Below are 27624 nucleotides of genomic sequence, written 5' to 3'. Positions count from 1 at the left end.
CCTTCCGCTGCGCTGCAAAACCTCCACATGGACCGCGGGCGACTCGGCAACACACGGAAGCGCTTGCTTCAGGTCGCCCACCGCGTCGTCCATGGCGCCGCAGCCGGGAGCCGAGGAAATGCGGCCAGCCAGAATGAGGTCGCGGTCGCCTCTCGGCGCCCTGTGGGACAGTCTTCTCAGCTGTACGAAGATCCACCCTGGCCGAGTCCCGGACAAATCTACTTCCGCCGCCCGAGTCGCGCGGCGCCTCGCAATCCGCCCCGCCCCGCCGAGCTTCGAATCTGCCGCGCGCTGCGCACCGCCCCACCCTGACCCGGAAGCACTCGGGGGGTGGCGAAGGAACACTTCCGACTGGCGCAGGTCGGGCTACGGGCAGCCGCTTCTCACCGGATCCCGTGCTACCTCAGCCATGGGCAAGAAGCACAAGAAGCACAAGGCAGAATGGCGCTCGTCGTACGAAGGTGCGGAGCCCACGGGCGGGGTCTAGGTTGGCGGTACTGGCGGGAGAAGGCGTTCCAGAGGAAGGGCGTGGTCTGCGCTGGGCGGGGTTGTATAGGCGGTGCCTTAGGCGGGCGGGGTCCCGCGAGAAGGAGGGGCTTAGAGCCAGGTCCAGAACAGTCGTAGAGGGGGCGGGGTTAGGCCTGAGAAAGGCCTGCTGCGTGAGGCCATAGGCTTCTTTTTGGGTCCTATAGCCACCATGTACCTCCTTTCTGGCACCAGGAAGACCCTCAGCGAAAAGAGGGCTTCCGTGAAGGAATTGGGGTCTTGGGTCTCAGCTCTGCTTGTTGTACTTTCTTCTGGTAGGAAGGACCCTCAGAATATCCTCAGTGGTCATTTCGTTGTTTGAAAGAGAGGACTGAACACAATTCTGTCAGTTTTGGGATTACATCTTTTCTCGCGGTTTTGACAACTTCTTGCTGTCTAGATTCACCCACAGGGGTGCAGTATTTCCACTCAGCATTTTGCAAGTTTGACCTACGGTCTGTGTGCAGATTATACAGACACACCACTGGAGAAGCCTCTGAAGCTGGTGCTCAAGGTGGGAGGAAGTGAAGTGACAGAGCTCTCAGGATCTGGTCACGACTCCAGCTACTATGATGACCGGTCAGACCATGAGCGGGAAAGACATAGGGAAAAGAAGAAGAAAAAGAAGAAGAAGTCAGAGAAGGAAAAGCACCTTGATGAGGAGGAGAGGAGGAAGAGGAAGGTAAAGGTTCAGTGAACCAAGATGGGGCCCTAATCATGTCTGGCCATACCTAGCCTAATGCCGCTGTCCTGGGTTTTCAGGGCATCTTTATGTGATGCCTGCCGAGTGTCAGGAGTGGATCTTCCTAGTCTGGGGAAGGCAGGAGAGGTGTGGCAGAGCCCTGCAGTACTAATCTAAAAGAGCTTTGGCTGTTCTGTGCCCTCCGTTCTTTGATGCTTACAGGAAGAGAAGAAACGGAAGCGGGAGAAGGAACATTGTGACTCAGAGGGGGAGGCTGATGCCTTTGACCCTGGGAAGAAGGTGGAGGTGGAACCACCCCCAGATCGACCAGTGAGAGCCTGCCGAACACAGCCAGGCAAGCCCCTGTCCCTACAAATGAGATTCCTACCTTGCCCATAGCATGGTTATCTAGTTTTTGGGAACATTTCACAAGCTACAAATTCTCTTGAAGACTGGGAAAACAGACATGTGGTTGCCAGACACCAACCATATGTGTCCTGCAAAATCTACTGTATTTTAATTTGGTTGGTTGGTTGGTTAGGTTTTTTTTCCTTGTTGTTGTTTCATTTTCTTGAAACAGGGCTTCTTTATGTAGCCCTGGCTGTCCTGGAACTCACTCTGTATACCCAACCTTGAACTCAGAGATCTGCCTGCCTCTGCCTCCTGAGTATGGGATTAAACTGCCCAGTTTAATCTACAACATGTTTAATCTGGTTAAAGTTTACTGTTTTTTTTTTTTTTTTAGTCTAGAGGTTTAGTTTTATCTGCTTTACTATTCCAAACAGCACTATCCGGTTAGTGCCCCTATATTACTCACATAAGAAACACATATATCATGGAAACATGGGTAATCTCCCTTGGAAGAAGAGACCCCAACACAGATTCTCATGGTAGGTCTGAGTTACTTAAGGTGACCTCAAGATGGCATGTTGGAAGCTTGAGGTCTTTGGTAAGTTTCTGACCTGGGCAGCTCCTTCCAGGACTGACATTTCATCTGGAGTCTCAGTCTTGGCTCTTGGATTTCCTGGCTCCCAGCCCTCTTGTGTAGGACTCCAGGGGTTCTGTGTTTAGGCAAGAATGTCTTTTCCCACATGGAGAGAAACCAAGGAGGCTGAGTGTTGGAACATAGATCATTAGGGAAGCTAATACAAGCATCAGTTACCATGTGATCATGATGACTTACAAAACAAATGTTCATGCCCCCTCAGTCTGGTTGGTGATTTTCCTCTTTAGAATGTCGTCCTTTGACTGTGGACTTGACCACCCCTGAGCTGGAAGAGTCTGATAGGTTTTGAGATCCTCTGTGTATCCCTTTGCCAACCTACCTGTGTTGGGAGCTGTGCCCAAGTTCTCAATTCTTTCTTTTTTCTTTCTTTCTTTTTTTTTTTTTTTTTTTTTTTTTTCGGAGCTGGGGACCGAACCCAGGGCCTTGTGCTTCCTAGGCAAGCGCTCTACCACTGAGCTAAATCCCCAACCCCTCAAGTTCTCAATTCTTGTTTGGGCTTCAAATGCTGGGCAGTTCCACACGCAGATGAATATGGAGCCTTCTAATGAAGGAAACGAAGTCTTGCTGTTTGACTTTATTCCCTTGCTTTCTCTTTATAAATTCAGCTGAGAATGAGAGCACACCCATCCAGAGGCTTCTGGAGCACTTCCTCCGCCAGCTACAGAGGTAACCCCGTGTCCCACCTGTCATCTAGCAGGGTGTGGGCAGCCTGGGTGCAGGTCACAGATTTAGGGTCTGGAGCTCGTGTGCTGCATTACACCTCCTCCTTTCCCTGAAATTAGTGCTCTGGTTCTGCCTGCAGAAGACTGCCTGTCATGGGGAGAGCTGGGAAAGTGTCATTTTTATTGTATGTAAAATATGTGGTACAACCTTAAAAAGGTCTGTTTCTCCTCCACTGAAGTTTTAAGAAGCAAATTTAAATTTTAGCCACTTATATAAATCTTTGGATTGTAAAACTTTTTATGTCACTTAGAAATTTAGATGTTAGAAATTTTTTCACTTCAAAGCTATTTTTGTTTTCAGAAAAGATCCTCATGGATTTTTTGCTTTTCCTGTTACGGATGCAATTGCTCCTGGGTATTCAATGATAATAAAACATCCCATGGACTTTGGCACGATGAAAGACAAGATTGTAGCTAATGAATATAAATCAGTCACAGAATTTAAGGTAAATGAGTTTTACTTTCAGAAATGTTTGTAAAACTGTGTGCGTGTGTGTGTGTGTGTGTGTGTGTGTGTGTGTGTGTGTGTGTGTGTGTGTGTATGCGTGCGTGGTCATGCGTGTGAGTATGCTTGTGCCCTCTCACATAGTGAATACTGTACCTCAAGTCATTTTTATTTGATTTTTATAATTCTTACAGATGTGTTTATTTTGTTTTGCCTGCGTGTGTGTATGTATACCACATGTATGCTTGGTGCCTTTGGAGGTCAGAAGAAGGCACTACTCTCCTAGAACTGTAGTTACATAGAATTATGAGCCACTATGTTAGTGCTGTGGAATCAAACCTGTGTTCTCTGCAAGAGCAATGAGAGTTCTTAACTGCTGAGCGATGTCTTTAGCCTCATCAGGTAGTTTTTAGCTGCAAGCGTGTGCAGAGGATTATTCTGGGTAGTTGACTGTTTGGTGCTGGTAAGAGAAACAGGTGCTTGTCATCAGAGAACTGGATGCTGGATTGGATGCTGTGTGCTTTATGAATGTGTTCCTTTCTTCTGTTGATGTTTTTGTCCTGGCATAGAAAGGACTTGTTTCTGGACAACAGTGTGTCCAATTTGGCTTAGTTTGAAAGTGGGTGTTTTTAGAAGCAAGTTTCCCTAATTCTTAGTTTTCTTACTAATTGCATACTTTCATTTTTGTTACTTTTAAAATTTTTGCATCTCCTGGGTGCTTTGCTTTTAATCCTTTGCTTCTTGGTTTTGGTTCTGTGAGTTACAAAGCACTTAGTAGCTTGGCAGGCAGGAAAAATGAGTGCGTGATGATAGGATAGTGTTTTGGAAGAAAGGTCACATTTTTTCCTTAGTGTTGGAAAAGTTTGATTTTTCTGTTTTTCATGCAAAATGGTTATGTCAATGTTCCTACAAGATAAGAAGGAAGGCTGAAGGAGAGAAGGGATCTTAGAATATTTGTACAGTGTCTTTCATAAAATCTATATCTTAACATACAGAAGGAGACTTTGATTAGCTTTTCACTGGGAAATTCCTCATGCTTATGAAAACTCATGGAACATTATGAAATCTCTCTGGATTTATTAAAAATCAGTCCTCCTAAGTATGTTTTTTGCTGTGTTTCACTCCTTCTCTTTGGGATTTGACAAGAATGGGAGAACTTTACTATTTTTTTTTTCTTTTCTTTTTTTCGGAGCTGGGGACCGAACCCAGGACCTTGCGCTTGCTAGGCAAGCGCTCTACCACTGAGCTAATTCCCCAACCCCTACTTTACTATTAATTATGTGGCAAATTACTTGTTTCTTTTTCTTAGGCAGATTTCAAATTAATGTGTGATAATGCGATGACGTACAATAGACCAGACACCGTGTACTACAAATTAGCCAAGAAGATCCTGCACGCGGGCTTTAAGATGATGAGCAAAGTAAGAAACCCACTAGAGCAATGGCACTGAGCCGAAGCCTTCTAACTCTCTGTGCCTAACAGGCTCACAATGAATGACACGCTTCATCCATCTGCCACACCCAGGTGCCAACCCCTGCTCTAGACCGCCCTGTCCTCCAGGCACTGCCCCTGTCTTCACACAGCTTAGAGGTGCCGTTCTATGGGGCTGATGAAAAGTCCTGGATGTAGGTTCAGTCTCGCTGGATGACAGCCAGCCTTGTGGTTTTGCTCTGTGGGGCAGCCTCACTGACCCTCGGCACTAGAAGCTTATCCTTTGGCATTCCGAGTGGCTTCCTAGCTCTGTGCTGTAAGCCAGGCTGTATGAGCCACATATTGGCAAGGGATTCTTGCTGGGCTCCACCATTCCCTCACCACCATCTCTGGGCCATACCTTGAATGCCGAGCCCTCGCAACCATTCCCGCTGCAGCGTCTGCGTCTGGGAAGGTGGCGATTAGGCCAGGTGAGGCCGTGGCCATCCCATGCCATCCCATCGTCACGGGCTCCGTGGCTGAGGGAGAGGTAAAGTCCTGCTGCTCTGTCCTTTCTGATTCTAGGAGCGGCTGTTAGCTTTGAAGCGCAGCATGTCGTTTATGCAGGACATGGATTTCTCTCAGCAGGCAGCTCTCTTGGGCAGTGAAGACCCCGCAGTTGAGGAACCTGTTCCTGAGGTTGTCCCAGTGCAAGTAGAAACTACCAAGAAATCCAAAAAGCCGAGTAGAGAAGTCATCAGGTAAGGCCCTGTGGGAGGTGTTTGCTTGTGGAGCTGCTGGCTACAAGCAGGACTGCAGTGCTTTGCCCAAGCAAGGGCAAAGGGAACCTGTGAAGCATCTCAGCCTGGATGGAGGAGCATGGTCTCCAAGGATTTTTAGGTTCCACGCAGCCCCTTGGTGTAGCCCAGGGGCCGTAAACTGGATGCCTTCCCGGCACTGGAACTCAAGAGGGAAGTGGCCACCCTGTTCTGCTTGCCCTAAGAGTGAAGTGATTGTATCACGTAGGTGATGTAGCCTATCCCCTGTGTATGTTTGCAGACTCTGGATCCTGCAGGCAGTTCGGTGGGGTAAGGTAGTCACTCGTCACATGCTCTCATGCTACTATCACAACAACTCATACTGTTGATACATGGGAAATGCAAGGGCACCAGGGCCACCCTCCTGTGTGCCACCACATGCCTTGGGAACCACAGGCCCATGATGATATTCCTGAGTGCATTTTTTAGCCTGTCATTACTGTATGAAATACTTTTCCTCGCTAATATTCATCCCTTTAGTATATGCCCTCCATACATACCACCTGGTAATGACCTTTGTTCTTATCTGTGCAGAGCACAGTTGCAGTAAATCCACTGTAGTCACCAGATGTGACTCATCACCAGATGTGTACTCATCGTGAGGTGGTGTCTGTAGGCTGACTCGTGTAGTGCTATAGGGGGATGGATAGCCTGGTGTGGAGCATCAGGAAGGTTAGGGTACTTTAGATACAGCTCCCTGAAGCTTTCTTTGTTCCATCAGGCCACAGCTAATTAAGGGACCTTCAGAGACCTTTATCTGTAGCTCACGCCAGAGGGTTACAGAGTGCCCCTTTGTGCCATGGATGCTGAGTGCGGAGACAGAATTGGTGTTACCTCTTCAGTAGCAGACCCCCAAGGAGCATTTAAGCAATCATAGGAAGTGGAGCCCTGCGTGGTTTCTTTCCTGTCAGTATCCAGCATGTGGCTACTCGGACTGTGGTTTAGGTCTGTTAGGTGACTGACCTGAGTAGCTCAGAATGAATGATGAGTACTCTACACGTGATGGGTGGGAGGCCTCAGCTATCTTTGTGCCATAAACCTCTCTTTGGGTTGATGACCAACCTGTGGCCTGGGATCGTCTAAGGTGGAGAGAAAGCCATCTTTTCCTAAGGCAGGCTCCCTCTCAGCACTCTGTTCTTTCTGATGCACTTTCTGCCCATTGTCCTCTCTAGGGACACCTGCTGCCACCTGTTCCCTTAGGTTCCTTCAGGTCCTACAAGTTGCCTCAGATTTCCTGAGTTTCTAGCTAGTGGCCTTGTCACTAAATTTCTGCCCCCCCCACCCCCCGTGGGTTCCATGGCTTTAGATAGGGTGGAGAGTGGTGGTGGTTTCTTCTGAATTCTTAGACTACAGAGTCCATCAAATGCTACAGATCATGCGCACCTGTCAGTGCCATTGCTGTGTGACTCTGGTGAGGGACACCTTTATCCTGTGCTGGACTTTGAGGGAGCAGCTGTGACCATTATAGGGCCATCCTCTTGTTGCAGCATCTCTTATGCCAGGGCGGAGAGGAACCTGTATGCCTGTTTCTACTGTCTGCAGGGGACAGGCTACCCCCACAGTGCCTACACTTCTCACTTTGAATCTGAACTATTCCTCCATGCAGAGCCCAGGGCTTCATGCAGCTCACCCTTACAGCAAATGTGACACTCTGCACAGAGGGGACTGTGTCATGTTTCCTTTCATACCTATGCAATTTCTGTCCCTTTTTCCTTTTCTGTTTGCAAGAAGACTTAAGTGTTTCTCTGAAAAGGGGTTCTATTTGGCTTGTACTTTTTTTACTTAAGGTAAAGATGATTAGCACATGTAGGAATGCTATGGGAAGTGGAAGGGTTAAGCTCTACCTCGCGCTGCCCCTGCATGGGGGCTGTTCGTAAAAACTATTACTGTTGGGAAGCAAGGGCAGGGCCTGTGATGACACTTGGTTTTCATGCCTTACAGCTGCATGTTTGAGCCTGAAGGGAATGCCTGCAGCCTGACAGACAGCACAGCAGAGGAGCATGTGCTAGCCCTGGTAGAGCACGCAGCTGATGAGGCTCGGGACAGGATTAACCGGTTTCTCCCAGGTGGCAAGGTAGTATCTGTGGCCCTCCCCTGAAGGCCATGCCACTTGTCCTCAGACACTCAAGTCTTTGCAACCAGGTACCATCTTCAAAATTGGGAGTATTAATTAGGGTCTGGCCAGAGTACCTTGAGTCCCAGGGGTTCAAGCCAGAGTCAGATCAGCTCTTTGGTTGTCCTGGTCCTATTTCCTCAGAAGGGTCTGAGGTCACTGTGCTGGCAGGACTGCCATGAACATGGACTATGGTATGTGCCCACGACATCCAGCTTGGGTCGGGGCCGCTTCTGACTGACCCTATTGTTTTAAACGGCCCTGATAGCCAGGATTCCCTACCAGCAAAGCCTACTTCATAGTAAGTATTCACAGGGGTGACATAAGCATTCCCTCTCTTTGTTCATCTGTGGCTCTCTCCTTTTGTGAGCCGTTTATGGATTACTGCTGCATGTCTTAAAGTAGCTGTTGACAGTCCCAGCTATGGCAGAGGGCTCCGCCCATCTGTCGCCTGCTTCTCTGTAGAGCAGGGCGCTGCCACTCTTCCTAGTACACCTTTTCTAGCAGAAGTTGACTGGTGCATGTTAAGATGAGCCTCCTCTGGACCTGACATAATCTACATCTTACTATTGCGGTGTAAGGTCCATCTTAGCAGTAATGAGGACTTTACGTTCCTTGTCATATCAAGACTTCAAAATGTGCCTTACATTTTAAATATTGAAATGGCAACATTTTGGACCCTCCAATTATAGGCAATACCTTAAGCTAGTTAAAGGTATGGCTCAGTGGTAGAGCCCTTGCCCAGCCCACGCAAGGCTCTCTGTTCCCTCCCTAGCATTGCAAACGTCCAGAATTAAACAGAAACCCATAAACACCTTAACGTGAGTTTTGCCTGTTTGCTTCTGTAACTTTGCCTACTAGGAAGCATCAGCCGTAAGGCTTGCAGCCAGTTCTGTGGGCAGCCGTGTCCTATGCTCCTGCTGTGTTCACCCCTGGAATCAGCTGTTTCTTTGGAGAGCTTGGTTCCTTCAGCAATAAACCTTATTTAGAAGTGGATATTGTCTTAGTGAGGTTTCCATTGCTGTGATGAGACACCATGACCATAAAGCAAGTTGGGGAGGAAAAGGTTTATTTCCATGTCACTGCTCATTATCACAGGAAGTCAGGGCAGGAACTCGAGACAGGACGGAGACCTGATGCAGAGGCAATAGAGGGGTGCTGCTTGCTCCCTGTCTCAGTTAGGGTTTCACTACTGTGTACAGACACCATGACCAAGGCAACTCTTTCAAGGACAGCATTAATTGGGGCTGGCTTACAGGTTCAGAGGTTCAGTCCAGTATCATTAAAGGCAGGAGCATGGCAATGTTCAATCAGGCATGGTGCAGGAGGAGCTGAGAGTTTCATCTGAATTCTGCTAGGAGTAGACTAGCTTCCAGGCAGCTAAGATGAGGGCCTTAAAGCCCATGCCTACAGTGACACACCTACTCCAACAAGGCCACACCTCCCTGGGCCAAGCATATACAAACCATCACACTCCCTATGGAGTGCTCAGCCTGCTTTCTTATAAAACCTTGATCACCAGCCCAGTGATGGCCCCACCTACTATGGGTTGAGCCCTCCCTCGTTGACACTAAGAAAATGCCTTATAGCTGGATCTTTTTGGTTTGGTTGGTTTTTTGGGGGGCAGGATTTCTGTATGTAGCCTTGGCTGTCCTATAACTAGGCCTGTAGACCAGCCTAGCCTCGAACTCATAAAGCTCAACTGGCCTCTGCCTCCCTTTAGTCCTTTTAGCCGGGACTAAAGACCTGCACCACCACCTCCCAGCTACAGCTGGATCTTACAGAGTTGTTTTCCCTCCTTTCACTTAACAGTAACTTGTGTCAAGTTGACACAAAAGTAATCATGACAGATATGCATGTGGTGGGTAAAACACTGTCAGGTAGGGGCAGGAAATGTACCTGTATATATTATACACAGTATAATTATATTGATAACTGTGCTGTGTATACTGAAATCTTTGCTGACTGGTGAGACTTCTGTTCTTTCCAATCTCTCAGGCCACTTCACATCTCCTTTTAGTTCATAGCACTGCATTGAGAAGCCCAGCCCTACTGCTCTGGGTATATTGTTGCTGCCCTCTCTCCAAGATCTGCCACCTCCTGCCTCTGCCCTACTTGTTATGCTGCTCTCTGACATTCTCCCAAGGGCTTCCACAATCACAGGAGCTCCCTCTTCCTGCATTTGGCCAGTTTTCTGAGCACCTCATCCACACCCTGACGTACTGTCCTTGCCTGAGACTGCAGGCTTCTAGTGGAACCGTGTTTGTACTTGCCTTAGGGATGGAGGCCCAGAGCACTGCAGAGTGGGGCGCTTGTCCCCAGCTGGCATTCCTGTCGCGTTCTGTTCTGGCCCATGGACGGTTTTACGTATTTGCTTCTGGGTCAAGGCTTTTATTTCAGAAACTCTTTGGAAGGGGTCGTGTGCCTCAGCAGTGCTTTGACCATATAGTACATATAGGTGTCCTCAGTCATAATTAGATATAATTGGCCTCAGTCACAAGCAGGCCAATCTTTAATCCTTGGGCATGTGAGAGGGAGTCCCTGGTATTTTCTCAGGGAGAAATAGGTGGAGATGTGACTAGCATGTCATGTCTCTAGGAGATGTCACTACTGGGGGCTGACATTTGGGTGGTACTTCCTTGCAGATGGGGTACCTGAAGAAGCTTGGAGATGGAAGTCTACTCTACAGTGTGGTGAATGCAACTGAGCCTGATGCTGATGGTGGGTGCTCTATGCAGGGCCTCAATGTGTGCATGTTGTCCTCTGAACTCTGCGCATGCTCTGAGATGCAGAGTATGTAGTACACATTCACGTCACCACTACTGGTAACGAGACTGCGGAACAGTTGCCTGGCTTCCATGTGCATAGTGGAGCCTTGTTATGCATGGAGCTAGGATGTCATCGGGCCTTTATTGGGTTTCTCAGCATGGTGATAAATTCTTAAGGCTGAACATCACTGATGGAAGGTTTTGCTAGCACTCCTTCCTCATGGGCCATTTGCTGACCTGCACCCTTGAAGCTCAGAAATATTCTGAAAGGAAGGTTGGATGATCATGTCAGGGCATGTCTTAGTTGGAAACATGAATGCTGACAGTGCACTGGTCTGGAAGGGTATTTCATGCCTTGGAACACCTTGGGAAGGCAGCAACTGTGCCTGCGAATGACTCCTGGGAGTGCAGCATGCCTACAGATACTCGGAGAGGCTGGGACATGGTCTCTCCTCCTGCTTTGCCTGAGTCCGTCCTGTACAGGTGGACACCTCCCTCAGCTCTGCCGCTTCTAACCATTCTTGTCCAGAGCCCTCTGTCATCAGGGTTATTTCATCTCTTCTAGTGTGTACAGGGGGACACTGATTTTAGCTGTTAATAGAAACAAATTTTCCCGGTCTTCAGGAGAAACTACATGGACTTGCCCATATAGGCTAGAAATTCAGGGTGGAAAGTGAGGTTCCTCTCAGTAGAGAAATGATGTGCATGTGAAAACCCGTCAGAAGTTGTGTAGCCAGATGAGCGTGAGGATGGCTGGCGAGTGTTAACCTTAGTATGCAGTAGTACTGAGCGAGCAGTTTGCAAAGGTGAGGTATTGCTGGCATGATAGCCCCATAGTGCGTGCGTGTGTGTGTGTGTGTGTGTGTGTGTGTGTGTGTGTGTGTATGCACGAGTGCATATGTGTGTGTATGCACGAGTGCATGTGTGTGTTTGCATGAGAACGTGTGTGTGTATGCATGAGTACGTGTGTGTGCACAAGTGCATGTGTGTATATATGCACAAGTGCATGTGTGTGTGTGTGTGTGTGTGTGTGTGTACTCACACACATCCATGTGGGACCAGAGGGACAACACTTGTTAAGTATTATCTACTTTTTATTTTCTTGAGAAAAGGTCTCTCCTGGTCTAGAACTCGCCCAGTAGGGTAGGCAGGCAGATGGTGAGGCCCAGCAATCTTATTTCTACTTCCCCAACACTGGGATTAAAAGCATGCACCATTGTGTCTTATTGTTATTTATTTTTTTAAATAGGAATCTGGGGGTTGGACTCAGAAGCTCATACTTACAAGGCAAACACTGCCAATTGATCATCTGTCTGTCTAGCTCCAGACAGGATTTTTATTTATGGCGTTGATGTCAAGGCAATTGCAGAATCAAATTGAAATGATGTTGGTTTCAAGAATTATATTTTGCTTTTGCAAAATTAGTTTTAAATGGACATAGTAGCATACCCGCGCTCTACTCCTTCATGTCTAAGGAGCTTTAGAGAAGTTGCGTCACTGAGCAGCGGAGCTGTGGCCAAGCCCTACTGATGGTTCCCCCTCTCCTGTGTCTTCTGCAGAGGAGGAGACACACCCTGTGGACCTGAGTTCACTGTCCAGCAAGTTGCTCCCAGGTTTTACAACATTGGGTTTCAAAGATGAAAGAAGAAATAAAGGTAAGCGCAGTGGCTGGTGGGAGCTCTCGAGCTGAGGGTGGCTTGGCTGACAGTGGGATGTAAAATTGCCTGTTCCTCCTCCATGATTTTCTTTATGGTTTTGTTACGGTCTCTAGAATCAGTTTAACTAGTTAGTTAATTAACATTTCAAATGCTGCCCCCCTCCTAGTTCTCCCTCACAGAGTCCCTCCTCCTACCTTCTTCCCCTTCACCTCTGAGAGGTTGAGCTCCCCCACCCCCATTTCCCTGGTGCTTCAAATCTGCAAGGTTCGGATTTTTAAGACAAGTGAAGTTTAGATCCATTGAAGTAGGTGGATTAAAGCTGTACTTGGGGGGTTGGGGATTTAGCTCAGTGGTAGAGCGCTTGCCTAGGAAGCGCAAGGCCCTGGGTTCAGTCCCCAGCTCCAGAAAAAAAAAAAAAAGAAAAAGGGGAAAAAAGAAAAAGAAAAAAAAAAAGAAAAAAAAAAAAGCTGTACTTGGTGGAGAGTTCCTGCTTTGTGTTCTTCTCCCCACTGAAGGTGAGCTCAGACTGCTCACAAGTTTCTTCTCACAGGCTGCCATCCCTTCCCTCCACAGGAGTCTTAGTTCAGGATCCTGCTGGTTCCTATGGAGGGCTTCATTTCTTACATCAGACTTAATCTTAACCATTTGTGGGGTGATGCTGCTGCCTGGCAGCCGAGAGACCTAGACAGGGTGGTTGTAAGTGGCAGCATGGCCTGAGAGAGGGGCAGGTACATTTGTGTGTGGGGGGAGTCTACATTTATAATGGGTCTTGTAGTGTGTTTGGACAGTGTGTTTGTACATATGTGGTAATATGCATGCTTGTGTGCTTGCTTATAGGGTTCATGTGTTTTAGTACATATTGGCTGCAGGCCTGCTCTGTGTGTGCATATTTATGTGTGCACAGGTATGCCCTTTAGGACTGGAGAACATTCAAACTGATGCTTCTTTGTGGAGCTGAAAAATATCACTTCCTTCTTCTTGGAGGCCCAGTAGCCATCCTGGTCTGAACCTAGATGTACTTTGATGATATTTCTTCTGCTTTTCCGCAACTACAGACAATATAATGAAATAGCCATTCCTGTGGGACATGCTTAGAATCGGCATTTCACCGCCTGTCTCTAGCTGTTCTGTCTCGAGTGGTGGGAAGGGGCAGGGTGGACATAGGGCTGTCCTTCTGTGTCATGGCTTCTTTTCTTCTTTGTCACTTCCTGTGTTCCCAGTTTACGTGGCCCTGGAGAACCAATTCAAGCTCACCTCTGCCCCATAAGCTTTGACCATGCTTCCCTGTCTCCTTCAGTCACTCACAACATCTGCTTTTTGGGGACTTCCTCTTGGTACGGGAGGCTTGGTACAGCCTCACTGGATGGCATTTTCCTTTTGGAATGATATTTTCTACATCTCAGAGTATTAGAGACTATAGTGATCAGTTTTGTGTGTCAGCTTGACACAAGCTAGAGTCATAAGAAAGAAAGGAGCCTCAGTTGAAGAAATACCTCCATGAGAGCCAGCTGTAGGCATTCTCTCAGTGAGTGATGATGGGATAGGGCCCAGCCCATTGTGGGTAGTGCCATCCCTGGGCTGGTGGTCCTGAGTTCTGTAAAAAGCAATCTGAGCAAGTCATGTAAGCAAGCCAGTAAGCAGCACTCCTCCATGGTCTCTGCACCAGTTCCTGCATCCAGGTTCCTGCCCTGCTTGTTCTGACTTCTTTCTATAATGGCCTATGATCTGGAAGTAAGCCAAAAAAAAAAAAATCCTTTTCTCTCCAACTTACTTCCTTGGCCATGGTATTTTATCACAGCAATAGAAATCCAAACGAAGACGGAGGCCAACCTGCATTTGGACCTTCTGTGAGGTGTGATCTACCCACACCTTCCCCCATCTCAACCCCTCCCTTCTTAGTGTTCCCACTTTGCTTTTGAGATGTTGGCTTGTGTTTGGTTCTCTGCTCAGCAGTTTTGTCCCCAGGAAGCATTGATTGCAGGGAAGAGGGATACCTGCAGGTGTCCAACAGGAGAGAGAAGAAATGCTGTAGCAGAGTGCAAGACATGGCATGCCTGCCGCCATAGTGCATATCTGTAGAGGTTAAGAAACATCGAGCCTTCGAGACATAGCCTGGTTTATTGTTAAAACCCTGGGCAAGAGTGTATCCAGTGTGGGCTCAGTTCCTGATTCTGCCAGAGGGCGTTCAGGAATTGACTGATCCCAAGAACCACCTCTGCTTGTCCAGGTTCATCTCTACCTGAGGCTCAGTCTTTGCTGTGTAGCCTTTGGCCCACAGGTGTGAAGTGGGTCCCGAGTAGGTATTGTAGTTATCCATGGGCAGAACTGCTGCTGCGTTTGTGCTAAAACAGGAAGCAAAAGGGAAGAGACAGACATGGGCTCAGGCTGTGATCACCTGGAAGGAAAAATGGCAGTGGTCGTGCTAGGTGTGCACTGAGCATGACTCTGACCTGGCCTCTGCTTCCTTTCCTTTAGTCACATTCCTCTCCAGTGCCAGCACTGCACTTTCAATGCAGAACAACTCTGTGTTTGGGGACTTGAAGTCGGATGAGATGGAGCTTCTGTATTCTGCCTATGGAGATGAGACTGGTGTGCAGTGCGCACTGAGGTAAGCAAGCCAGGTCACACACACGTGTGAGAGCTGTGCCCTGGTGAGCAGCTTGTCCCTGCTGAGAGCTCTGGGAGGAACAGCCCTGGCAGTAAGGTGGTGTCAGCAGAAACTCCAGTACTATTTGCCATTGTCCACACCTCTGCCATAGACCTGCCTTGCAGTCCAGCACAATTTGAAGAAGGCAGTGGTCCAGACCGTAGCATAAACGTACATGTGTTTAGCAAACAAAGCATACTTACAAGGAGTTCTTTTTTACAATTGTTTTGAGATATATTTCTTAGTGACTGTTAGTCAGCTGGAGTGACAGTAATCAAGTTCTAACACCAAGGCCTCACTGTGCTAGAGGCTGGAGGTTTTGACAGTCTTGGCTTAAAATAGACTCACACTATCTTCTCTCCTGTCTTCACATGGCCTTTCTCCACACGGCCTTTCTCTTATCCGGATCACCTCCTCTTTATAAGATTGGGTCAGCAGCTACCCTACTGACCCCTTTGTACCTTAATCACTTCTCAAACGTCTCTAGATACAGCCACATTCTCAGGTGCCGAGGTGAGGACTGAAACTAATGAACTTGGGTGGGGTGAGGTAGGATGGTGGAGGCAAAATTCATGACAGAGCCAGGGGTGCAGCATTAAAACTGCAGTTGTGAAACTAGAGAGATGGCCGTCAGGATCTGCCCTCTGTACACATGGTCAGGTGTCCCAGATGATGGCCTGTATTTGTCAGTGACTGGGTTTATCTAGGATTAGCTCTGGACCAGCAGCCTTGCCTGTCTCTCTGAAGGCTCTTCAGGGTCTCAGCGCGTTAGGCTATCCTTGATGCTTTATTCCATGGGATTTCTGTTCTCTGACTACATTTTAAATTTTATTTCTTTTTAACCTAATATACTCATATGGTTCAGAAATCAAAGTGTACCAAGAGGTGTGCCCTGAGTTTTACCCCTACTGCTCTGTGTGTGCCCACTCACCACATCTATGTTTCCTGCTGCTGTGCTTCTAAATGTCAGACTGGCAGAGGTAGATAACCTTCCCTAGAGATGAAAGATTTATTTATTTATTGTATATGAGTACACTGTGGCTGTCTTCAGACACACCAGAAGAGGGCATCAGATCTTACAGATGTGAGCCACCATGTGGTTGCTGGGATTTAAATTTAGGACCTCTGGAAGAGCAGCCAGTGCTCTTAACCACTGAGCCATCTCTCCAGCCCATGTCTTACATTTTATATGGATTTGTGTACCTGTATGTTAATTGCCTTTTTTTCCTTTAACTTTTCTAGAGATGTTATTTATTTATGTTTTGCCATGAACCACATTGAAAATCATTAAATAGCCAACAGTCTAATGCCCCATGCATATATGGGAAGTCCCAGAGGACTTCTGGAATCAGTGACATTGTCACTGTTGGGAGTGAGCCTTGAAATTGGAACGTGATGCTTTTTCAGTGCTTTCCATCACACAGTTTCCTTCTAGCCTGCAGGAATTCGTGAAGGATGCTGGAAGCTACAGCAAGAAAATGGTAGATGACCTCCTGGACCAAATCACAGGTGGCGATCACTCAAGGATGATCTTCCAGCTGAAGCAGGTGGGATTTGCAGTTGTGGCATCCTTTTAGGTCTAGGCTCTGGTCCTGTGCTTGGGCTTCTCCTGCCCAGAGAGCCCACCCACCCCACCAGAGTCCAGGGAAATAGGCTCCTGAGGTCATTGCTGGCTGTTCTTGTCTCATTGACCTTTAAAAGTTCTGTTTCTAAGAGCTGTCTTTTAAAAAATGTTTGGAGGGGCTGGGGATTTAGCTCAGTGGTAGAGCGCTTACCTAGGAAGCGCAAGGCCCTGGGTTCGGTCCCCAGCTCCGAAAAAAAGAACCAGAAAAAAAAAAAATGTTTGGCAGTTGCTTGTCCTGTCTTCTTCACCGATGTCCTGTTTCTTTCACTGACCTCCTCATTATTCCTCCCGAAGAGTGGCTGTTTTCATACAGCACAGGGTGAAGGCTGAGCTCTTCTCAGATCTTGTATGTCTTTGCCTTTACCTTGGAAACTCGTTTTCTCTTGACACAGTCTAGATGGGCTTTTCTTTTTACTCTAACGAAAACGAACACTAATTGTTTCTAAGAAGCATCTGTGACTCTTTGTGTCTTTATTTTCTGTTTGTGATGTCTGTCAGGGTTGATACTAGGCTTGATACACTGTAGCCTAAGGGCAGTTCAGACCCACAGAGTGAGAGAGAGAGAGAGAGAGAGAGAGAGAGAGAGAGAGAGAGAGAGAGAGAGAGAGAGAGTGAGTGTGTGTGTGTGTGTATTCACAAGCCAAAAATGTGTTTGTGTTCAAATTAGATATGTGCGTATAATGTGTTCCTGCTGGGCAGTGCTGGTAGGATTATTTTTCCAGTACTAGGAATCAAATACAGGACTTTTTACATTCTAGACAAGTGTACCACTAAAATATACCCCAGTCCAAGGATGAGTACATTTTAGTGTGTGTGTGTGTGTGTGTGTGTGTGTGTGTGTTCCATAAGGATGCCAGAGGTCAACTGCAGTATTGTTCCTCAGGTAAGGGTCTCACTGATCTGGAGCTAGTTGGGTGGGCTAGGCTAGCTGACTCCATCTTCCCAGTGCTAGAACTACAAGTGAACACCATATCCAGTGTTTATGTGGGTGTTCTAGGGATCCAACTCAGCTCCTCATGCTTGTGAAGCAAGTACTTTACCAACTGAGCTGTTTCTCAAGTTCCAAAGATTTTGTTTTCTTCATTTGAAGAACATTGATCTTCGTTTTGGAAGAAAGCTGTTACTTGTGATCTTTGGTCTAGGACAGCCATCATTCCAAGGCTGTGTGACCATAATGCTAAAGAGTGGTATTGCTGGGTCTCTTCTCATGGCCAAAGTTTTCTAGAAGGTCTCTGTTCTGGCTAGGTGGTATTCAGAAAAGTATCTCTCCACACTAGCTCTGAGACTCTCTTGGCCCTTGGCTTCCATGGCTCTTGGTCTGGCCTGGTAGCCTCCTCTTTAGCTAAAGAGCTGGGCATAGAAATCTTGAGCCTCATTGAGAACTCAGTCCCACCAGCCATGTGCTTGGCTCCTGTTCTGGTTGACATCTTTTACTCGTGTTTCTTTCTAGGCCATTTATGTAAAACCTTTTTCTTATTGCTCTATAAATGTGTAATGCCTTGTGTACATGAAGAGAAAGGAAAGTTTTTGAGAATCAGTTCTCCCACTGTGGGTTCCAGGGCTTGCTGCTCAAGTTGAGCAGCAAGGGCTTACCTGAAGAGGTATCTTGTTGGCCCAACATATGCCATTTTTACCCATACTTTGTCTGGTATGGCCAAGAAGTTGCTCCCTATGGCCCTGAAATGAGGTTGTGCTGTTGGTGAATTCTGAATTAATTGTCTAAGGGTGAGTTCTGTCATTGGGGTTGAATAATTTTTCGTACTCAGCAGCAGTTAAAAATGGCACCGAGTACCCAAGATATAATGCTAGAGGAACCATCTGCAAGGGACAGATGGTAAAATAAAGGCCATGTTTCTAATTAAAAGTTGGTGAAAATAATTGCATAACTAAATCTCAGAAACACTGACACCAAATTCATGGGTGTGGAAGCACACACTGAGTGACCCTTTTTGAGGAATGTGCACAAAGTAGGCTGTTTTTAAGTAGGCTGGTAAGGCTCTTACCAGCACACAGAATGAAGGTACATGCAGTTCATCCCACTTCAGCAATGGGATAGATGTCACTCCTGCCTCCATCACAGCACATCCCGTCTCAGGTACTTGGTCATGTTCCAAGCTAAACAAGCAGGCCTGTTTTCCTCAGGCTGCCCGTTTTGGTTTGTTTTACGCATTTGCTCTGATGTAAATTTGGCATCTTCTTGCCCATGCCTTCCTTCACCCCCACCCCAGCCTGGTACTTGAGCACTTGGCTGACACAGAGCAAGTTGGCCGGTCACGGTCTACCTTGACTGCCGCCTGCAAAGTCTTGTAAAACCCTGCCTCAGCCATGGGTGTAGTAAGGCTTTAATGAGCAGAACCCTAGCAGTGAAAAAGCCACTATTGGTGTAATGTGAATGAATTACTCTGATGTAAAACTGCATTGGAAAGACTTGTTTCCTATCTTGTCACTTTTCAGAGGAGGAGCATCCCCATGAGACCTGCAGATGAGATGAAGGTGGGTTTCCCCAGCATGCAAGTAGAAGTCCAGTTTGGGGTTTGCATGGTGGTGTCATTAGCCGTTGTAGTGAGTGCCTGGACAGCCTCCTGTCTCTGTTCTGGCTGCGTTTCTATCGAGGGACTTCAGTGGCACTGCTTTTCCCTCATTTATGTATGGTGGTGACCTGAACAGAGGGCTGTAATCTCGTAAGCTTAGAAACAAGTTCAAAGCAGTCAGCTAGGCACCATTCTCAAGGAGGATGGAGACCCCTTTCTTTCCCTTTGTGACTTGACGTGGTTGGCAGCACTATGGGCTTGTGCAGTAATGTTTTTCCCACTGGGCAGCAGTGACCTGTATACCTGAGGTGATCAACCATGGGGTTAAGTCTCAGATTACAGGGAATACTGTAAGGTTTCAGTATGGGAATGCGACCAGAAGTGGGCAGCAGGAACTCTAGAGGCCTGGGGAACTGTAGTATCACCCTTTCTGATACCCTTTGGTTTGGAATCTGCTGTATTGCTCCTGCAGATGTGGTAGTGGGCCCTTGAGTTCTATGTGTCTACTTGGCCTCCTTGTGGCCTCCTCCCATATTCCCATGGTGCTAGTGATTTCCCAGAAGTTAGCTAAAGTAGTTTGCTCCTAGTAGAGAGGAAAGCTGCCAGAGGTGTGCTGATCTCTGCACGTGGATTTGCACGTCCATTAATAAGCTTAGATCCCATGTTCCTTGGGGTGCAGCCACTCGGACGGTGTTCATTAATGTCACTTACTGAGAGGTGACCTCAACTTTAGCACATCCTATTGACTTAAGTAGCTGACATTAGCTAACATTTGTGCGGTCTGTTAGCTGATGTTTTTCTCTTCTTCTGCAGGTTGGGGACCCACTGGGAGATAGTGGTGGCCCTGTTCTGGACTTCATGTCAATGAAACAGTATCCTGATGTCTCCCTGGATGTGTCCATGCTCAGCTCTCTTGGTGAGGCATCTAGGGCACGATTGTATGTGGCCTCTCACAGGGACGTGGGATGTCGTAAGAAAGCATCATTTGGTTTGTGTTTCATGGGCTGCCCCAGGAGGTAACACAATCAAGGAGATTCTGTGGGGACTCAAAATTTACCACTAGTCAGAACAGGAAATACCCTGGGGCTGTGGTTAGGGCCTAACTGTATCCTCAGCATATAGGATCAGATGTTGTTTCCAGGGGACAATGTCAGAACTAGAGGAAGAGGACACCCAGTTGACTCACAGGTTGTCTTGTGAGTTAAAAACCCAGTTGAGTCTGTCAGAAGTATTGTGCAACTTGCTGGTAAAGTGCTTACTTAGCATGAACAGTGCTCTGGGTTCCATTCCTTTTAACCAAAAATACCAAAACCAACCAAAACTCCAAACTAAAAAAGCCATCAACACAAGCACTGGTTTGTAAGAGACTAGGAAATAAAAATGTGTATTTTCTTCAAAGATTCCCTTGGTCAGACTGTCACACTTCTGGTGACTTCTGTCACTGATCTCAGACAGGTCTCGTCGCATACTACTCTGAACAGAAGCTCCAAATAGCCCTGACCGTGTGCCCTGTGCCTTTCTGACTTGAAGCTGTTCCTGTTTGGTGGCTGAGATGCTCTGGTGCTGATCATGTGTGTGGCGTGTCCGCCATGTGTCAGCATGCTTGTGTCAGCATGCTTGTGTCCTAAAGGATGAGCCCTCTCCCCTGCTAGGGAGTGCTGTCTTCCATGAGGTGTAGGGTGTCGTCCGTCAGGGGCTTTGACGATGTTTTGTGTTGTCTCCCTTCCTTTTTTCTTTTGTGTATACCTTATTTGCCCTGCGGTCCTCCCCTGGACCCGTGCTGGGACATTTTAAGTTATTACAGGGAGAGGAGGCAAATCTTACAGCGAAGATGGCCCAGAGTCAGCAGTGTCAGGCTGAGAAAGGGGATTTGTGAACATTATAAACGTAACAGTAGTCTGAGGCTTCACATTGCCTTTGGTTGGAGTATTTTTAGGTAATTTGTGTTTAATACAGTTTTTAGGTATTGGGTTCAGATCTGTCATCTTCCTAGTCATTGTCTTTTGTCAGCCCTGTTTTAGTTCCCAAGACACCCCAGATGCCACCACCTGCTGAGACTCAGGGCTAGGCTCTTTTCTGACAGAAAACAAAAGACAGTCGTTCAGAGAGGGCACAAAAGGAAGGCCTAGAGGGAACCAGATACAGAGTTAGCGAGTCACGCTTCAGTCTTTCGTACATGCATGGCAGGTACCTGGGCAAACCCTCGGCACCTGGGTTTGATTGGGTTAGGGCTGTTTAGGGGCCACTGTGTGCACCCCTCCTGACTTGGCCTGTGTTGGTTCCAGACCCCACAGGGGTAGATACGGCTTATACTCTGCATATGAACACACACACACACACACACACATTCACACACACACACACACACTCTCTCTCTCTCTCTCTCTCTCACACATACACACACACACACTCACTCACACACATACGCTTACACACACGCGCGCACACACACAGGGGTAGATACGGCATACACACACACACTCTCTCTCACACACACACACACACTCTCTCTCACACATACACACACACACTCTCTCACACACACATACGCTTACACACGCGCGCGCACACACACGGGTAGATACGGCATACACACACACACACTCACACACACACACACACACACACTCTCTCTCTCACACACACACACACACACTCTCTCTCTCTCACACATACACACACACACACTCTCACACACACACATACGCTTACACACGCGCGCGCACACACACAGGGGTAGATACAGCATACACACACACATACACACACACACTCACAGACACACACAACACACACTCACACACAGTGTCGGGTAGTGGTGGAGTTCCCTGCCTCCCTGGAATACAAACCTGAATACTAGCCTTCCCAGGGACAATGGCCCAGGCTGCTCAGTGCATTCACCTGCATACAGACACCTTTGTCTTGGCACTTGTAAGATTTTTCTTTTCTTGGGGCTGGGGATTTAGCTCAGTGGTAGAGCACTTACCTAGGAAGCGCAAGGCCCTGGGTTCGGTCCCCAGCTCCGAAAAAAAGAACCAAAAAAAAAAAAATTTTTTTTTCTTTTCTTTATAACTTTTAGAAGTTGGGTCATGATGCACTTTGATTTTTTTTGTTGTTGTTGTTGTTTTTTGGGATTTTTTTTTTTTTTGCTTTTTTTTTTTTTTGCTTTTTTTTTTTTAAATTCTTCTCATATTTTGGGGTTCCCATATCTTTTCCCAACTGTGGAAATTCCTGACTGTAATTCCTTCAGTTACTGGCTCGCCATCTCATGCAAGTTAGTGTTCCTCTGCCTGCTGAGACTGACCGTCCCCCCCGTCGTCCCCCCCCCCCCCCCCCCCCCCGCCTGTGAGCCTCTGAGGCGTCTGCTCTGCTCTGCTCTGGTAGAGTTCAACACAGGCGCTGTTACCCTTCTCTTGGGAAGCCCCACTCAGCTTGCCTTGCCTCCTGAAGCTGTTTCTGCCTTCTGCACTACAGTGCATAAGCCCTGGGCACTCTGTTCAGTGCTCTGCCTGCTCATTCCGTCTCGGGCATTCGTACCCTTTGACCCCCATGGTTTGGGACATATTCTTGCTGCTTTAAAGTTCACTTACAGGCGTCCAAGTCTGTACCCCAGGTGCTGAGTTGGGTGATTCTTTGGATGGGGCACCCTGGACTCAGGCCAGAGTGGCTAAGGACCATTCCAAGTCTTGCTGGGAGTGGCCCAGGAACTCTTCTTTTTAATGTTTTTGTTTTGTTTATTTTTGAGACAATGTAAGCTTCTCCCTTTGCTTTCCTCTCACTAAATCCTCTCATTTACTGCCCCCTCCATTCTCCATTCTCTTTTGAATTCATGGCCTTCTTTTTGCTAACTTCTTACATACATGTAATAAATGTGTGTGTGTGTGTGTGTGTGTGTGTGTGTGTGTGTGTGTGTGTGTATCATTCATTCCTATGTGTGACCTGTTCAGTTCATATAGAGTTAACTTCTATGCTTGTATGTACTCAGGGCTGATCATTTGCATTGAACAGCCACTTGGTGTTCTCTTCCTGGGCAGAACCACCTCTCCCGCCCAGCTTTCCTTAGTTGCTGAGGTCTGTGTAGGGTGAGGCCTCATGTGCTTTCCCGGTCTGTGTTGGCATGGCCATTGGTGCTGTCCTTGTTCAGCTCATCTTCAGGCAGCCTTGTTGGTGAGACAGTGTAGTTTCTGGTATTAGGAGACACAGTCTCCTAGCAAACTCCGGTCCTCTGGCTCTCACACTCCTTCCACCTCCTCTTCTGTAATGTTCCTGATGCTACTCTTCATACAGGGCAGAGCTGAGCCCCTGGCCTCTTGGGCTAGGCTGTTCCCTTTTCACAGTCGAAGGTGGTTCTTCGCTGAGACAAGGCAACACTGAGCCCTCGTTCCTAGGTTGGAAGCTGGATGGAGACCCAGCTCAGTAAACTTACTTGGGTGCTCTGTGTTCTGTTTAAGGCAGGAGGCCAGTATCAGACACATGCTTCTTGTTCACAAAGTTGTCCGTAGTGGTGGTGCATTCAACATAGCATTCTGCTTGAATTCTGCTTCCTTCCTTCTATCAGTCATGACCTGTCATTAAATTGTTTCTGTGCTATGAGCTACACCAGCACTGACCTTTCAGAACAGTTGCTCTGTGTCGAGTCTGTGCTGACTAGGTTTACCTGTATTACATAATTTTTGTCACAGGGAAAGTGAAGAAGGAGCTGGACCATGAGGATAGCCACTTGAACTTGGACGAGACAGCCAGGCTCCTGCAGGACTTACATGAAGCACAAGCAGAGCGAGGAGGCTCCCGGCCATCCTCCAACCTTAGCTCTCTGTCCACTGCCTCTGAGAGGGAGCAGCATCCTCCAGGTAAGGGCCTTACACAGGTTAGTAGTGGGGGCCGGCACTGGGTGGGGGAACAGGCCCACAGGGCTTTGGCACAGGGTGTGTTCTGGGAGGTTTCCACACCCTCGTGCATCGCTTGGGGCCAGGATATTTGTTTTGATTATATATTTGTTGACACCTTTGCCAGTCTATATTTTATTCCTCAACGGCATTAACCAGTGAAGTGTTCATTTTCTACTGGGAGAACATTAACCATCCCTGGCAAGGGCTTCCACATTTAAGGAGAGATGAACCACACCACTGACACTCTGAGTATCTCAGCCATCTGTAGGGTCTCAGATGCTGGCTCTGTAGCTCCTTAAAAACACTTGAGTTTGCCGAGCAAGTCAGTGCTGTTTCCCCAGACACAGCACTGACAACAGTTCTATCCAAGGATAGCTTAGTGACCCAGTGAGTTTGTGGGAGTTATTTATAGGAACATCTCTTCCGTGATGTTCCTTAAGCCTTGGAGTAAGCGAGATCATTATTTTCCTCCATCTGTGACTGAGCATGGGACCACCATGACACATCAACAGCCCTTTATTCTTAGAACTGAGGCTGACTGCAATGGTGCTCTGTGGGCATAAACACAAATGTCTCCAGGACAGACTGACAGGCATCTCATATGCATTTAACAAAACAGTGGTTCTTTCTTCCCTGCTGAGGCCTGTGGCCTCCCTAGCCCCTGCTTTGCCCTGGATTACAGCATTGCATGTGAATTTCTTCCTCTGCTGTTTCAGTCAGAAGTGGTTTGTTGGACATAAACGTTAACTGTTATTCTGTCACTTGGGCACACCTCATCTGGTGTCTTAGTTACATTGTAATTGTGTGAGGAGACACCATGACCAAGGCAACTTAGAAAATGAAGCATTTAAGAGCTAGGCATGGCAGTTACACTTTTAATGCCAGTACTCAGGAGGCAGAGGCAGATGGATCTCTGTGTGTTCAAGGCTAGCATGGTCTACATAGTGAGTTGCAGGATAACCAGAGCTACATCAGAGACAGAGAGAGAGGGAGAGGGAGAGGGAGGGAGGGAGGGAGGGAGGGAGGGAGGGAGGGAGGGAGGGAGGGAGAGAGAGACAGAGAGACAGAGAGACAGAGAGACAGAGAGACAGAGACAGAGAGACAGACAGAGAGACAGACAGACACAGAGAGAGAGACAGACACAGAGAGAGGGAGAGGGAGAGAACATTTAATTGGGGTCCTTCAGTTTAGAGGGTTACCATTGTGGGAGTCTGGTGGTGGCAGACAGTCAGCTACTGGATTGGAAGCTGAGGACTTAACGTCTTCATCCACAGGCAGCAGGCTAGAAGACAGAGACACTGGTCCTGGCATGGGCCTTTAAAACCTCAACCCCCAGTGACATTCCTCCTCCAACAGGGCCACACCTCCTAATCCTTTGCAAACAGTTCCACTACCTGAGGATCAAATACTCAAACATATGAGCCTACGGGTACCATTCTCATTGAGTCTTAGCATGCATAGTACTGACAGGGCCATAACCAAGCAGCCAAGCAGAACTGGGGAAGGCGAGGTATGTGTAGCAAACTGTGATCTAGAGATAATTTCCCATCTCCACAACAAGCTTAATTTTTTCCTTTGAAGTTTCATCACTTGTGTCTTCTGTAAACTGTTGCTTTCCCGCAGCTCACTAACGCAGCATGTGACTTTCTGTTAGTTTTTCTCCTTGTAAGCTCTGGCTTGACACAAATCACAAATCTTACCCTATTTGCCTTTGAGTGACCTAGACAGAGTCTTTTGTTTGCTTTTCCTTTTTCTCATAACTTCTTGGTTGCTTTTGCACTTTAAAATTCACATGCTGACAGACGTCATTTACATCTAGCAGAGCCTCCTCATCCCATCATGGGACTCAGCAAAGCCATGACAGCCCCACATCAACCCTAAGACCTCTGCTCTGCCAACCTCTTCACAGTCCTGGAGCACCTTACTGTCTATTTACTGTGGTGACTGAGTCAGACACTGCCTCTTCTACCCTAGTTTCTTTAACAATGTCTGTCTTTTCTCTGTGCTCTTCAGTCCCTGGTATTTGAGGGAACGTCAGGTCAAGGTAACCAAGTCTGCCTACCACATGGAATGAGCCTGGCCTTAGGGAACTACATCCCCAGCCCCCACTGCCTTAGGAACTACATCCCCAGCCCCCACTGCCTTAGGAACTACTTCCCCAGCCCCCACTGCCTTAGGAACTACTTCCCCAGCCTCCACTGCCTTAGGAACTACATCCCCAGCCCCCACTGCCTTAGGAACTACTTCCCCAGCCTCCACTGCCTTAGGAACTACTTCCCCAGCCTCCACTGCCTTAGGAACTACTTCCCCAGCCTCCACTGCCTTAGGAACTACTTCCCCAGCCTCCACTGCCTTAGGAACTACTTCCCCAGCCCCCACTGCCTTAGGAACTACATCCCCAGCCCCCACTGCCTTAGGAACTACATCCCCAGCCCCCACTGCCTTAGGAACTACATCCCCAGCCCCCACTGCCTTAGGAACTACATCCCCAGCCCCCACTGCCTTAGGAACTACATCCCCAGCCCCCACTGCCTTAGGAACTACATCCCTAGCCTAGCCTCTGCTGCCTTCAGGAACTACTTCCTCTAGTCTCCGCTGCTATTTGTTCTCTTTTGACCTCCCATACAGCCTGAAGCATTCTGTGTACAGAATGAATTCTGATCTCTTCAAGGAAGCCTGGTTGGAGCTGCCTGAAGAAAAACTAGAGTTTTTATGATCACCTTGTGATCAGGGTATCAAGCAAAGTAGAGGCCAAGGAGGCCGCAGACTCCCTGATTCAGATTGTGGTGTGAATGCACCTCCCTCTGATATCAGGGAGAACATTGGTCTTTGAGGATATCAGTCACAGATGTTGGTTTCATGAGCTTTGCAGTTCTGTTTGGTATGCTTAAATGCCATGTTCTTTCAAACCTACAGGAAGTCCTTCTCGCCTTAGTGTTGGGGAACAGCCGGATGTCACCCATGACCCTTACGAATTCCTTCAATCTCCAGAACCTGCAGCTCCTGCCAAGAACTAGCTCGTGGGTTTTCCAGATGTTTTATTTTATTTTTCTACATTTTATTTGATACGGTTTTTGTCACAAGACAGAAACTTTTGTCTCATCCTCTCTGGCTTGTAGCAGCCTGAGGAGATGGTGGCTTGTCTGTACTGTCATGTCTGCAGCAGAGGCCCAGTTGCCCGAACGGTGTCAGTAAGTTCTGAGCAGTGGAATAGAACATAGATGGGTTGCAGTCAGATGGCTCAACTCTGTCTCCCGAGCTCCAGCAGCCAAGCCTGTCTGATAGCGTGCACATAGTCATTCTACACGCAGTCTCAAAGGGGCCTCAGCACAGGCCTGCACAGACAGTACCTTCTGGTTTCTACCTGTCACTGAGCCAGAGGAGGGAGCTGTCTCCTTGACAAATAATGAACCACCCCACCTTGTAGAATGAAGTATTCAGAGTCATAAAATGTCTCAAAACTGGATGTATTTGCAAAATACACAAAAATAGGTCCTAATAAAGAGATGCCTAAGGGTAACTGTGTGTTCATCCTGTCTGCTTTGAGGGTGGGGATACCTGTCGTCAGCTGGGCATCTTCTCCTTGTCGGGAATAAAATAGCAAAGAGCGCCCCACTTTCCCAGGTCAGCTGCAGGCAGAAGCTCTGTTTGGCAGGGAGCAGGGATGCAACTTGAGGGCATAGTAGGCGGCATGCTAAGCAAGGCACGGGAGCCTTTGGGATCTGCCACAGTCATTAGCAAAGGACAGCACCTCACAGCTGGATCAAGGCAGGAGCAGCTCTCAGG

General features: G+C 47.8%; 2 protein-coding genes across 9 annotated transcripts in view; one reads left to right on the top strand and one right to left on the bottom strand.

The window, feature by feature from the left end:
- The window catches only part of Trip13 (thyroid hormone receptor interactor 13), a 44939-nt gene extending 44735 nt beyond the window's left edge, over window positions 1-204 (bottom strand). For 2 of the 3 annotated variants that reach the window (XM_039103353.2, XM_008758681.3), the window contains exon 1: window positions 2-135. In XM_039103353.2, coding sequence (XP_038959281.1) covers window positions 2-93 — 92 coding nt within the window. In that variant the 5' untranslated portion in view covers window positions 94-135. 3 annotated transcript variants of the gene reach the window in all.
- On the top strand, window positions 92-27358 carry Brd9 (bromodomain containing 9). Of its 6 annotated transcripts, none has more exons than XM_006227787.4 (16): window positions 92-461; window positions 993-1207; window positions 1430-1562; window positions 2819-2879; window positions 3237-3381; window positions 4690-4800; window positions 5439-5551; window positions 7550-7682; window positions 10367-10442; window positions 12049-12144; window positions 14623-14755; window positions 16230-16341; window positions 18873-18911; window positions 19763-19865; window positions 23632-23799; window positions 26755-27358. In XM_006227787.4, exons 1-16 carry the CDS (start codon window positions 92-94, stop codon window positions 26853-26855), a joined length of 2109 nt encoding a protein of 702 aa, XP_006227849.1. In that variant the 3' UTR covers window positions 26856-27358. The 6 variants fall into 6 exon arrangements, with proteins under 6 accessions (XP_006227849.1, NP_001382017.1, NP_001382019.1 ...); NM_001395088.1 differs by having other exon boundaries at window positions 323-461; window positions 1439-1562; window positions 5436-5551; NM_001395090.1 differs by having other exon boundaries at window positions 323-461; window positions 4694-4800.
- The last annotated feature ends 266 nt before the right edge of the window (window positions 27359-27624 follow it).

Source organism: Rattus norvegicus, chromosome 1, assembly GCF_036323735.1.
Source record: "Rattus norvegicus strain BN/NHsdMcwi chromosome 1, GRCr8, whole genome shotgun sequence".
NCBI lineage: Eukaryota > Metazoa > Chordata > Mammalia > Rodentia > Muridae > Rattus > Rattus norvegicus.
Note: the sequence above shows the minus strand (reverse complement) of the source record. Positions and strands in the feature narration are given on the sequence as shown.